Raw genomic sequence first — 14,495 nt, 5'->3', positions numbered from 1 at the left:
TTGCTAAAAAATGATTTCTAGAAGTGATATGCACTATGCAAATGCAAAAAATGCGAGAGGATGCAATGATGCAACAAATGATATTTTATCAATCAATCAGCCCAATACAAGATTCCAAAACTATAAGAGCAGTCCACTTATCATTTGCAAATGAGGACAAAATGAAAGATAGGAACACCCTAAGCTATGAAAATGAATTCTTATGACTTTTAAGCGCTTTTTTAAGGTATTTCCTTACTGCTATAGCATGCATATCAGATTCAGAAAATTATATATCAGACTCCAAAATTAATTAGAACACCATAGAAGCAATGACACACAAGTCTTTCTTAACACTTGAGATTTAATGTGAGGTGATTAGAGGCTTATGCCAAAGCATTTTAGAGCTTATTTAAGATGTGTATTCAGAGATTATACCGCTGTCAACAACATACTTCAGATCTGATTCATGAAACAGTGAGGAAGAGACAAGGTTAGAGAGAAAACCATTAGGCCTTGTGGCCTTACTTGATGACTAGTTGACCTCCTATGGGTGAAAATTCCTTAAATCCGGGAATCCCTACTGCAGCAACTGATGATATTTCTAATTTGCAGTTTCCTACGGCAAACATCAAAATACATACATTGCAGCCTACACCAATTAAATAATATGCCAAAACAAGAAACTAAACAATAGAGAAAGACACGACACAAATGACAGTTGTTTTTGGACAAATGTCCCCGGAAAAACAGGTGCAGTAGATTTGAGGGTTTTTATTATTAAGTTGAAGTTTTTATGAATACAACTTCTGGATGCCTTCCTGACAATCTAGTTACAGAGAATATCACTCGGCAGAAGAAATTAGTGAGATTACCTCACTCTACACTGCAAGTCCTGGCTGATTCGGCAACTGAACCAACGAGTCCCCGGCTACTTCTGCGCTTCCCCTGCATCAGCCTTCAAGTCACTGCGTTGCCTCTACTAGGGATCGATTTGCTTCCAGGAGCTGATTCCAGCCGTCTCAGATCAGAAACGTCAGCCTCCTCAGCAAATTTAGACTTCTGCGTGGAGGCTCTACGCTGCCTTGCGTGAGCCCTTCCTGGCTCTGCGTCACCCTTTCTGGCCTCTGCACTACCTCCTCTGTGTGTCTCTCTGCCTCTCTGTTGAGTATTCTTGGCTCCGGAGAAGATCCTCCAGCCAATCCTCCCTTTGCCCCTCTCTACATGATCACTATAAATCACTGCGTTGCCCCTAGCTTCAATGATTCGATCTGACTGATCAAGTCTGTGTATCTTCCAAATGACCCTCAAGCCTCCTTAAATAATCTTCTCGTTGACAATCAACGACCCAGATTAGAAGCTAATCAATGGCTAAGATCATTTCTGCTTGATTCTCGTCTTCTTCTAGAAGTTACACCTACAGTTAGATTAATACCCATTAATTATTTAATTTCCTAAGTTTAGACTTTAGGGACCCATTTTTTTTTTTTGTAAGCTGGGGTGGGACTCTCCGATTTACATGTCCATTATGTACCCCTCTACGGGGGAAGGGTAGCCCAAGATTTGAACCCAAGACTTCCGGTTCGGTGAGACTTCATTTCCACGGCCCTTGCCGCTTGAGCTACCCCATGTGGACGACTTTAGGGACCCATTAAAAATAATTAATTATTTTAATAAAACTGTCTCTGGGTGGAATTTCCCAAAACGCTTTCTGAGTTCTTTGGAACACATGTGCCCAAGCTTCCCTGCAAAATTTGAGACTTAGAGCACATTCGTTGAGACTTAGAGCACATCCGATGCTAGCAGAAATCAACATTCCCTCTTAGCGAGGAATGTGCTCTAGCAATGCCTCCCACTGAAGCATCGCCCTAACTTCATAACATCGTCCTCTGCGCTGCTAATGTCTGACATGCTGTCCACCAACTACAACACTGCTGCTGACATTGCCACTGTCAACACTGCATCCGTACTACAACTCCCTCTGAATTTCTGCATCCGTGTTGCTGCTGGCACTGCCCCTGCACTGCAAATTGCTGCTGCTACTGCATCAACAACGGAAAAACATCCCAAATTACTGAACTGGTGTTTAGTATGATGCATCTCGATGCTGAAGATCTCACTGCTGCTAGTCCCACGCTATCCCTCTGAAGCCACTGCGTTGCTGCTGCTACTGCATTGTGCCTCCCTGCACTGCTGCATCTTTGCATTACGCTGCTCAAACTTGGCGTTCTAGCCACTGCATCTGTCGCTCCAACACTCCTCTGCACCAACTGACACTGGTCTATCCTGCTACTTCTGATCTGGGCTCCGTACCAAGTAATTGATCTGAGAGGTGGGATCCTCAAGGATCCTGCCCATCTGTAGCTCTTTCGAACTACAACTCCAAATCAACCCACCTCCCTCCTGGAGGTATCGTAGCTGTCATGGAAAACTCTTCCTCCTCGATCTTTGCGGGTGAAACCTTCGGATTGTGCTCTCATCTTTGTCTTTCTTTCTGAGAGGACACTGTGTTGCGTAGTGACCCATTTCACCACACCTGAAGCATTTGATCTTCGAAACTTCCTTCTTCCACTTCTGCTGCTCCTACTGCCCCTTAGATGCGGGGGTTGCATTCTCATCCTCCTCCTTGGGCTTCGACCCACTGCTGCTGCTTCTGTCAAGTTTACACTTGACCAAGTCTCTCTCAACTCCTCTTGCTTGAGAGTTGCCCACATCTCATCCCAATTCGGCAAAGTCGCCCTGCCCAAGATACTCTGGACAAAGACTTGTCACTCATCTGAGACTGAATTGAGGGCCAGTCTAACCAACTCGGACCCTTGAGGCATAGACCCCACAGCTGCTAACTCATCACGGGTCTCTTGAAGCATCGTGAGGAACGGATCTATGTGCTCCCCCTTCTGCATTTGTGCAGATCTCAGTTTCTGCTCTAAGTACATGTTCCGCTGCTCGGAAGATCCTTGATACATCATAGACGACGCAACCCACATCTTATTAGGAGTCCCTCTCCCACTTCTGCATCTGTGCAGATCTCAGTTTCTGCTCTAAGTACATGTTCCACTGCTTCGAAGATCCTTGATACAGCATAGACAACGCAACCCACATCTCATTAGCAGTCCCTCCGCTAGCGATGTGACAGACTACATGATCCTTCACTCTGTCGAGGATCATTCTCTTTGCCTTCCATCTCTCCTTGGTACTTCTTCAACGGATCTGGATCTACAGGTTCAACCACCATGTTGTCGACATAGGTCTTGAGAGAATGCTCATCTAGAAGGAATGACATTCTTGCCTTCCAGATGACGTAGTTGGATGCTCCATCCAAACTGTCCTGATCTCTCAGCCCACTGGTTGCCATCTCTGCCTTGAAAATGTCGAACTTCTCCTCTGTGCTTCTTAATGCTGCTGCTCAACCAATAAGAAAACGAACTTCTTGGTGAGAAGTCTACTAAGGAAAAATTCCCTCACTGTGCTTCTCTTCTCTCTTCTGACGTCTTTCTGCCCAGCAAAACGACTTGTAGAAAAACTGCGTCCCACCAGCTCTTCCTCACACTGAGGCTCAGCGCTGCTCCCTTTACCACGACAAGATTTCGATTTGGAAGCCCTTATCTCTGTCGACTCACTCAGAGAGAGGCTGCCTCGAAATTCAACCCTCCTAGCTTGGATTGTGCAAACCCCTCTAGGGATTCAGAATGCTGCCTCCTGAAACTATTTCGATCTCCTTTTCTGCTCAGCGCTAGGATGTTTGGCACTATTCTTCTTGCTTCACCTGCACTGCTCTGATACCATGTGAAAATTCCTTAAACCCGAGAATCCCTACTGCAGCAACTGATGACATTTCTCCTGCTTGTTAGATTTACATGAACAAGTTAACTGTAGTTTCCTATGACAAACATCAAAATACATACACTGCAGCCTACACCATTTAATAATATGTGGAAACAAGAAACTAAACAATAGAAAAAGATACAACACAAATGACACTGTTGCTTTTGGACAAATGTCCCTGGAAAAACCCAATGAGGGAAAAATGGTGTAGCAGATCTGAGGGTTTTTATTATTAAGCTGAAGTATTTCTGAATGCAACTTCTGGATGCCTTCCCGACCATCCAGTTACAAAGAATATCACTTGGCAAAAGAAATTAGTGAGATTATCTCACTCTACACTGCAAGTGTACCCTATGTCACACGGTTCGGGTTCGAATTCAAGTTCGGCAATGATTAAGTTCAATTCAAATTCGAATAATCCGATGAGGTTCGACATTAAATTCGACTATACATATTTTTCAACATATATATACATATATATGACATAAAATAATAAAAATAATAAATCAAAATTAATCAATAAAGCTATATGAGTAAGAATTCTTATTTGTAAACATACATGAATAACTTAATCGTGATAACATCTAATTATCAATGACATTAGTTAAATCAAAATGTAAACATACACCATAGTAATTTGCAAATACAAAAAGGAATGGCATAATTTTCAATCTCCAAAATTTAAAAGAAAAGAATATGTATAATGTGAAATACTTATAATCTCGGAAAAAATCACATAATTAAAATTTAAACATATAAATTACAATAGAACTATATTGCAAAATCATGGAGAAATCACGAGCCACAAATCACGACCATGATTCACTTCACGCTCCGAGCGACGGAGACAAGCAGCGTCTAGAAATTGAATTCAAGAAATCATATAGAATACAACATGCCGCAACAACATTGAGCACAATAGAGCGAGTACACTCGGACTGAAGTTGGCTTGTGAATATCTATCGATAGCCATGGTAAATAAAGCCAAACTAGTGGACAGCGCGGAAAACTAATTAGCGGGAAGCGGAACAAGAGAAAACCATGTGTTGCCTATGGTTCTTCTCATAAACCTTAAAACAACTATTAAAAACCGCCCGAACTTTAACCTCGAACCCCAAAAATAATTTAAAAAAATTACAAAATTTGGCTTCAAGTTCATCTTTAGGTTCGCCTTCAAGTTCGAATTCGTTGAGGTTCGAATTTGAGGTTCGACTATCAAGTTCGCCGAACCTAAACAAATTTGATTTTTTTTTAGGTTTGCCAAATTTCGAACCTCAAGGTTCAAATTTGGCAAACCCTGTGACATAGAGTGTACCAACGAGTCCCCGACTACTTCTGCGCTACCCTTGGGTCGGCCCTGCGTTAGCCTCTAAGGCACTGCGTTACCTCTGTTGGGGATTGATTTGCTTCTAGGAGTTGATTCTAGCCCTCCCGGCTCAAAAATGTCAGCCTCCTCAGCAAATTCGGACTTCTGCGTGGAGGCTCTGCGCTGCCCCGCGTGGGGCCTGCGTGAGCCCTTCCTGGCTCTGCATCATCCTCTCTGGCCTCACGTTGCCTCCTCTGTGTGTCTCTTTGCCTCTCTGTTGAGTATTCTTGGCTTTGGAGAAGATCCTCCAGCCAAAACTCCCTCTGCTCCTCTCTGTGTGATCACTACAAATCACTGCGCTGCCCCTAGCTTCAGTTATTCGATCTGACTGATCAACTCTCTGTGTATCTTCCAAATGACCCCAAACCTCCTTAAATAATCTTCTCGTTGACATTCAACGATCCAAATTAGAATCTAATCAATGGCTAAGATCATTTCTGCTTGATCCTCGTCTTCTTCTAGAAGTTACACCCACAGTTAGATTAATACCCATTAATTATTTTAATTTCCTAAGTTTAGACTTATAACCCATTAAAAATAATTAATTATTTTAATAAAACTGTTTCCGGGTGGAATTTCCCTAAACACTTTCTGGGTTATTTGGAATACATGTGCCCCCTGCAAAATTTGAGACTTAGAGCACATCCGATGCTACCAGAAATCAACACTATGTGAGATGGAACCCTTCAAATGAGTAGATTAACCTTCAAAACAAAGAGTTAGCTCAAACAAATATTGATCAATGGCAAAAATGATATGTATCTCACTTCAAACCCTTGCCAAACCCTTCAGCCAATCTGCAATCACAACTATTAGCACAAAACAAACCTACCCAAGCCTGCAAAAAAACAATGTTAGGGTAAAATTGAAATGCCAATTTAGAAAATAGACCAAAGGGACTTAACACTAGGGGTGGGAGGCCCTAGTAGGCCTGTGGCCTAGGGAAAAGAGGCAAAATAGGCTTGCAGTTGGGGAGGAAAGGCCCTAAAAGGGCTCAGCCTAGGGCTACAAGCCCTTCTAGGCCGACAACTACCTAAAGCAAGCCTCCTAGATGCTGCGACAAGGAAGGAAGAGGCCTCTAAGGCCTACTGGAAGCCCAACTAGGGTTGCGGCTTGATGGGGAAAGGCTCTTAGGGCCTGCAACTAAGCCCCAGAGGGTTGTCGCTTGGGTGGAAAGCCCTTAGAGAGCTGCAACAAGGAGAAAGGAATCCCCAAGGGGCTGCTGCTAGGGGAAAAAAATGCACTAGAGGGCTGTAGCTAGGCACTAGAGGGCTACGGCTAGTCTCTAGGAGGCTCAGACCCATGCAAACAAGAGAAATACCTCACAAAAATGATGAAAACCCTCTTCCAAGGGCTGCAACCTTCTTTGCTGGTTGAGCATTGAGTTTCTGGGATTCTAGGAAGGTTAGAGCCTACCCTCAAGAGCCTAGATTAGCCTTTATTTCTCACTTGCAAAATGAAAAAATGGAGAACCCAAATACCCAATATATACAAAATTTCAAATTCAAAACCCCAAATCCCAAATGCAATACAAAATAAAAAGAAATGAGTTAGATTTAAAATACAAGGGTTAGAAAAATTATTTATAAATATTTACAATATTTACAAAATAAAATTTGCCCTTATTAGCATGTAAATTTTGTTATAGCACAAGAGAAAGAGATTATATTTTGAGAGATTTTAAAATAAATGATGTATGTAAATAGATCACTGGCCAAAACCCTCCTACAAAGTACCCTGCAAAATGAAAGCTCAGAATCCAAACACGGTCGATTCTTCTCCACAGTCTGTGAACTTGGAGACCAAGGGCTAGCGTACTTGTAGATCTCTATTCAAACTTAAAAGATGAATTGTTAGATCATGAGAGATCTAGATCTATGGGTATAGATCTAATCCCAACACCTAAGGTCAGATACCCATACCAATAGATGTTCCATCTTGTAGCAAATGAAATAACAATTTATGAAGCACATATAATATAGAGCATGAAAAATTACTAGCACATACCACAGATCAACAGATAGAACACTATGAATTGAAACCCTAAAGTCTTTCTATTATGAGAAATACAATTCTAGCATAGCAAGGCTCAGTACATGCGTTTCAAATTACATCATCCATAGATGAGATGAGGAGCTTGATAGCTTCTTTATATAGAAAATGAGAGAAGAAAACCCCTCTAAGTGGAAATAACGGCTAGTTGGCTTGATCCTTGTCAAAATAATCTCATCTGTTGATCTTCCTTTGAAAATAACTTGATCTCCATCGTTGATTTTTTATTTTTGAGGAAAAATTCGAATTTCTCTTAAAACCCCTTTTTTATTAATCCAAAAAATAATATTTTGGACTAATATCTTCAAAAAATTCACTTTGACTTAACCACCAAGGTCCAAGGGGTCAAATTTTCTTAAAAAAACCATTTTTCCCTTGGTGGAGGACCTCCAAAAATTGATTCCTTTTTTGACCCACGAATTTTTGATTATTTTCCACTTGGAGAGAATTTAATTTCTCTCAAATTATTTTTTGACTCAAAATTAATTATTTTTCTGGCTTAGGATTTTATTTAATTTTGCCAGAAAAATTAATTAATTGACTCTAGAGGGGATTAATTATTTTTTACACCTTCAAATATTTTAGCCATAGTGTTTAAATATGAGTAACCATGTACTAAAATATTTTTACAAGATATCACAATTTAATTCAACCCTTAGAAGTGGAAATACACATTTGGACATAGACCCTCAAGACACTACCCAATTCTGTGACACAATATGATTTAGTAAGAAAAATACATAGACTTAATAAACACTAGAACTCATCTAATACCTTGTCAACGAATTCCACCATAACTTTGGGGTTATAACTGCTAAAAAAACTCTGCTGATTATCCGTGTTTACAAACACACATAATTCGGGGAAGTTAAAAAACTCCCTATGATGAAATCCTTTGACAAAAATCATAGGCTTACCTAGGTGTTATTACATGGCTTAATAGTCATACTAGAATCATTTACAATAATTTTTGCAGAAATTGGGTTTACAATGATAAAACTGGAAGCTGAATGATGATAATGATCCTTGAAAAAATTTGTCTGCTGCTTTGTACTCTGCGCCTTGGACTGTTGACAGAGTGTGGTCAACAGGACATAAGATAAAATGTCACATGTACCATTATTCTACAGGAAACTATAAACCAAGATATGGAACTGGATCAAAATTGAACTCAATATTCAATATTCAGGAGGTTTGGCAAATTACTGATACTAGAATGTTAATTTGGTCAGGAATGAATTTTAGATTACATTCAAAACGCATTAGCATAGTTCTGGTCTAGATCATCGCAATTTGCTCTAGAAGAATTTTTGATGGTAATCAATCCGAAATATCATAGTTCTAGTTGATATCACTGCTCTACAATGTGTGTCGATCTCTTACGAAAAAAATGTGAGATTTGCTGGAAAACCCATAATCTGAAATTTGAATCATTGCATAGCATAAAAACCCACAGGGCCATAGAAATATTAGGCCTGTGTGTTGATTTTTCACAGGTCTTCTAGCTGATAATTACTTCTAATTATATTCACTTTAAATTCTTTCATATTCACATTAATCATTAAGCAATTATACAGAAGGTTTTCAACAATAAACAGTAGGATCATAAAGAGACAGCCAAGTAAGAAACACAATAGTGTACTTTGGGAAAACCCACATGGGGGGAAAACCCAACAACCTTTTCCTTGGAGAAATTGTTCAGTTCAACAAGAGACACACCTAGATCTTCTAGTCAATCACAAGGCCAAATTGATCAGCAAATTAGACTTGGTCAAACCTGGTCTAACTCCCTCCTAGTCAAGTCAAATATTTGCCCAAGAACTTTGGCCTGATCTGGTCTGCTAGGGAAGAATTGGGCCTGCTTCTTTGCCCAAGAATCTTGGTCCTGCTGCCCTGGTATGCCTCAGAAAATTCGTCCTTTCACATGTGCGAAGTCAGCTGCAGTGAGGAATGCCACAAGAGAGAGAGAGAGCTCGGTCTTCTTTTCCCTCTAGACAAATTCAGCCTTCTATTCCTTGCCTCAATCATAGCAGATACTTGGTTATATGTGTAATCCAAATTGTGTCAAGGAAAGGAGGTTGAGTGCCTTTATATAGTCTTCTGGCTGGCCGAATGGGTGCCTCTTTGACTGGGGCCGACTTGACTAGGAGTAGGGCTGACTTGGCTTGATTGGAGCCAAAAAATTAATTTTCAAAATTCAAATTTTCTCTTTTGAAAATGATATGAAGAACATGCCTTACATTAATCTTTTCAAGGGCTAATCAAACAAAATGACATGAAGAATATGTCCTACATTTTCATTATATATTTCAAGGGATAAAATATTAATTATTCAACACTGTATATATAGTTGTCAACTGCTGAATTGTGCAATAATGATAGGCCACTGTCTAAATTCAGCAGTAAATGGAAGGTGCCACCCTGACATACAATGTGATGCTCGCCAAAATCCAACTGTAGAATGTTTTTCTCAAATGCTTAGAAAAGTATTGTAAATACAAATTGCTGCTCAAAAATCAGGGTTTCCATCCTTGGATCAAAATTCTGTCATAAAATGCAAAAGTGCAACTAGAGAATTTTCATAAATGCAGCAAAGCCTGAACAGAGATATGTTTACTCTATGATGTTCAGAGCCTACAAATGTGTAATAAATCCCTAAGGATGAGGGGAAATGACAATAATGAGCAAAATAAAAGGGGGAATTTAAATAAAATTGCTCTGCCCATGGACACGCTCTATGGAGGAGTGCCCACCTATGTGTGCATTGCATAGCCATAAGAACTACTCTTATTTGTGGCTGGCTGACTCGGAGGCTAAATGTCTTCTGTTGAACTTCTTCTAACATTAATTTGACTTCTTTTTCTTTTATTAAAAACATCATTAATTAGTTTAGGCACCAATTTAGCTACCTGTGCATCGACAATGAATTTTCTTCTATTCACAGTTGCTTGGGCTGCACAAATTGTTTTTCAATCATTCCTATAGCACAAGCTAAGGACACTAGAGCTTTGTTTACTATAACAAGCTAATATATGTCCATACTAGGATAGATAGGGCAGAAAGTCTTTCAAAAGGAATACCCTACAGACATATAAAGAGGAGTCATAATACATAACATCCTATATGGAGCTTATGCCCATTCCTTGTAGTAGTGGGATTGGTTAAGAATTAGGTGTCACACTCTTCCTACCCAGATTCAATTCTTTTAGAGACATTTGGCCTTTTGTGATGAGGCTAGAAAGGTAGATGTCTTGAAGGAGTGGGATCCCCCATGTAGGCATGTCTCTGGAGTCTGGATTTCTTGGCCCTTACCAAATCATAAGTTACATGCGAGCACCAGCTTGTGGGCTGTTGGTACTAGACTAGGGTTTATAGTGGCTGCTGATTACCACTATAAACTTTACACAAATTTTTTGTTAATATAAATGCTGATTCTCCTTAATAGAAATTACTGATGCAAGCAATTATCTAGGTACTAGCTTTCTTCAAGTGAGCCAGCACCTAGTTTTGGACAACTAAATTATGGTACTTCAACCCCTTTTGCCATTCCTTTCTTTTAGCTTCTACATAGGACTACCCTATCTTGGAGTGTTAGGGAAGGTTCACTGATATCTTCCCATAAATTTGACCCCCAGGTCTCAATACAAGGTGACAAGGGTAGAATGCAATTTAACATGGCATAAATCTTGAAATTGATGGCAAAAATTCTATGTGATTGATTGAGTAAAAAGATAAATCCTAGAGTATGAGGAGTCTGTTCCTAAATCCTTTTCAGTACACTTTTTAAGAGGAAGAACTAAGTATTGATGAGTGGAAAATAATTGAGAAGTTGATAAATGGTAGGGTAGGGCCAAGGAAGTAAATAAAGAGTAAACACTTTGCCATTTAGTTCCCAAGATAAATTGTCTTATGATAAATCATAAAAAAGGAAAAAGAGAATCAAAGGATTTCTGAAGCAGGCCTTGAGTATTTTATTCTTTTGCAAGAACCAATCAAGGTTATTTTACCAGTTACAGAGGAGATTCGAAGAGCCATTTTGGAAAGATAATTGTAGACAATATAAAGATGCGTTGTTTAAACTTTAAAGAGAGATGTTGTACAAACAAAAATATTTCATGATTTCATATTTATCAAAAGGACACATATAATAATTTTCAAAACCTTAACTAGTAGATTGCCATTAATGCTTTTTTTGGGAAAAAAACTCCATTTCCTATATTGGTTCTATTTTATTTGTATCGTTGATTTTGGCATTTTTAGTTCATTCCCGGATTCTAGGATAGCTTCTTTCTTCTACACCACTTCCGTTAATGGTTTGAACATGATGCGATCTATGTTATGTGACGTGATCTCTTAAACTTGAATCAATAAACAACTTTGCTTCTATCTTATTTCTAAATAAGCTCTTCTTACTACTGCACTTTGTGCTTCTCATTTACAATTTATTTTCTGTTTACTTTGTGCATAATTTGGTCAGCTTTCTATTTGAACTGTACCCATCGTTTTAAGGAAGCAGCGAGTCTTATGTATTTGAACTCCTCATAAAGTGGATTATCTAAGATCTTATGTTTGGTAGGTTATGTGAATTAGCTATTCAAGATTGTAACATTTAATAGCCTTGATCTTTTCCTTATAAATCAAATGGATATATTAGATTGTCTCCATTTCCCTTTAGTTTTCTACATTTTATAGCTTTCCATGTTGAACAGTGTCAAATTAGTTCATGTTTTATTTAGCTTTGAGATTATCAAAATGTTTTAAGAAATGCTGAGGTGAATCTGCAGTGGATGACTGCAGTGGAGAAAGGAGGATGTATCATTGTTGATGCCACAAGGAAGGGAAAACGATTTCCCGATAGTATGTCCAAGACAATACCAATATGGATGTGTGTTTTAAATCGGGCTATTCAAGCTTTTCGCAGGGACAAGCTGATGAGGTGTTCTGATGAATTGCATGCATTATCCTGCAAAAGCTGTAATGGTGAAGGTAGGAAATTGATGTTACTGTTGATTTCTGTTTTTTGTAGGATGCTGCGTTTTATAATGGGTTCTTGAATTCTATCTTATTTAAACACATTTTTCTATGCAAATTCAAACAGATTGCCAACTTCAGGGGAGGTATTCTGCAGACAATGGGCCTGAACTCAATTCTTGCTTTAGTAGAAAGGCTCTTGTTGATATTTCAGGTGAGGATTGGGATTGCTCATTACATCTTCCATTGTGGGTTTCTGAAACTGAAAAGGCAAACATAGAGAGCCGCATTGAGGGATGGATAAAATTATTAGAAGACACTGGTACAGATTTTACATTTCTTGCCAGATCTCTCCAAAAGCCTTTGCGCCCACTCTGGATTTCTCAGAAAAGTGTTGTGTGGCTTAATGAAGTCCCTGATTTAGATTCATGGAATTTTACCCCTATTATTCTTGTTTCTGCATCTAGTGCTTCAGAAAGTACACTAAGAATGAGCGACAATGAGTACAGCTGGAGTTACATCCCAGGAGCTGGAGATGATGAAGAAAGCTGGGCACGGGGATTGTCTCCTGTTCTTTTTTGGAAGCATTCTTATAATCTCATCAACTCTGGGCCTGCTGTGTGTACCAGAATGGTGGCAGATATTGTGGAAAAGGATAGGGTATATCGAGCTCAAAGAGGACAAGATGCTTCTCAAATCAGAGTTAAGCCAAAGAAAATATCAGCCAACAGTAATGATATTCTGGAAGAGGGCTTTATTTCTGAATTCCATAATGGCATAGATACTAGGTATGGCTTTAGCCTTACTGAGACAAATGGAAAAACAGATCAAAATGGAATTCTCTCATCACCTGAGAGGCATTTAAACCTATACTGGATAGGAACTACTAAACTTGCAATTGGAACCAGTCAATATGGTAAGCAATTGAAACTCGTCTTCATTTCCATGGGAGAAAATTTGAGGAATGTTGTATGTGCTTTAATTTCACAACACTAATACCTTGTTTGCACACTCCTACGCTAGAGATTTTGCAACTAAATTAATGATAGATTTTGCTTTATTTGTTTGTAGATGTAGAATACATGTTATAATTATTGTTACACCAAGCTTCTTATTTGCGAGGTAGAATTCATGTTTTCTTTGTGAATTGAAAATTGTGTACCTTCTGATCAATGATGTACATGCAAAGTTGCAAACTGAGAAATTGGCTTGGTCAGTCCCAGGAGGATACTCACCAGATCCAGAATATAGAAACAAGCTCACCTGAGATTACATGAAGACTAATGGATTTGGATTGATCGATCCCTAGCGAAACCAACCAAAACCAAACCCCGAAGACTATAACCCTAAAAATTGACATAACCCATACATTTACCACCATCCTGGTAATTGATTATTGAACCCAGGAATGATCATGGATCTTCCGAAGATCCTTTTTTTCCTTTTTTCTTGCGGACATCTATCCATTCCGACTCCCGAGGAGTTGTCAGGAACAAATGAAGAGGGTACAATTATTGCATTTCTTTGAGTCAATTCCAATTCTTGGGGGTCTGCAATTGTAGCTGCTTCCTTATCACAATTTGAGTGATCTTATGAATGGAAACATTTGTGCCCGCTCATTGATAATCTCTTGTGTTTCCATTTGAAGGGTGGACCTTGACGTCTGAAGGGTGAGATGGCACGACATGTGGCTGAGCCGAGGCTGAAGGACTCGATATATCTGATTCTGAAAAGGTTTTTTGGTGTTGAGAGTTATCTGGCTAGTTTGCTGTAGATTTCTTAGATCCTGTTGAAACTTTTGGATCTTTCCATACTTGGATCTTATTCTTGGCATCTAGAGGAGACGAGCATCCTTGAGAAGAGGGGCAGGCATTTTGAAGATGGTTGGGCTATTGACAGATCCTGTAGTGGAAAGTCGTATTTTCATAGTCCATCGGCTGCAAAAAAATAATGTCCTTCTGCTAGGTTTCCTTAAAACCCAGTAACTGATTCACAATTTTCTAAGTATAAAAACCAGAAATACAAACAAGTACTGCATTGGAAACTTAAATTGCAAATAAACTGAGATTTATAACTTAGCATGCATGGTGGAAAGATAAATAAATCAGAAGACAAGCACATCTCACACATAGAACACAAGATATACCCAAGAAACCTCAACTCTGGGGAAAACCTGCAACTCTGTGTGTCTTTTTATTATCTTCACTAAAAGGATTCTTACAAAACTACTGCAAGGGATAGCTTCCCTTTCTCCACAAATAAACAACTGATCAAATTTGTGATAGATTGATCTCCCTCTCAC

General features: G+C 39.1%; 1 protein-coding gene across 3 annotated transcripts in view; it reads left to right on the top strand.

Moving 5' to 3' along the window:
• LOC149258978 (initiator tRNA phosphoribosyl transferase family protein) overlaps positions 1 to 14,495 on the top strand; it is a 180,660-nt gene that overhangs the window by 53,267 nt on the left and 112,898 nt on the right. For 2 of the 3 annotated variants that reach the window (XM_089417108.1, XM_089417118.1), the window contains exons 2-3: positions 12,020 to 12,208; positions 12,321 to 13,109. In XM_089417108.1, the coding sequence (XP_089273234.1) occupies positions 12,020 to 12,208; positions 12,321 to 13,109 (978 nt within the window). Of the gene's footprint in view, positions 1 to 12,006; positions 12,209 to 12,320; positions 13,110 to 14,495 lie in introns of all 3 variants that reach the window. The other variant, XM_089417112.1, reaches the window with a different exon arrangement.

Source organism: Pinus tabuliformis, chromosome 6 (assembly GCF_031772625.1).
Source record: "Pinus tabuliformis cultivar Carrire ecotype Pingquan chromosome 6, CPIR1, whole genome shotgun sequence".
Taxonomy (NCBI): domain Eukaryota; kingdom Viridiplantae; phylum Streptophyta; class Pinopsida; order Pinales; family Pinaceae; genus Pinus; species Pinus tabuliformis.
The sequence above is the reverse complement of the archived record's forward strand: the minus strand, read 5'-3'. Positions and strand labels throughout refer to the sequence as shown.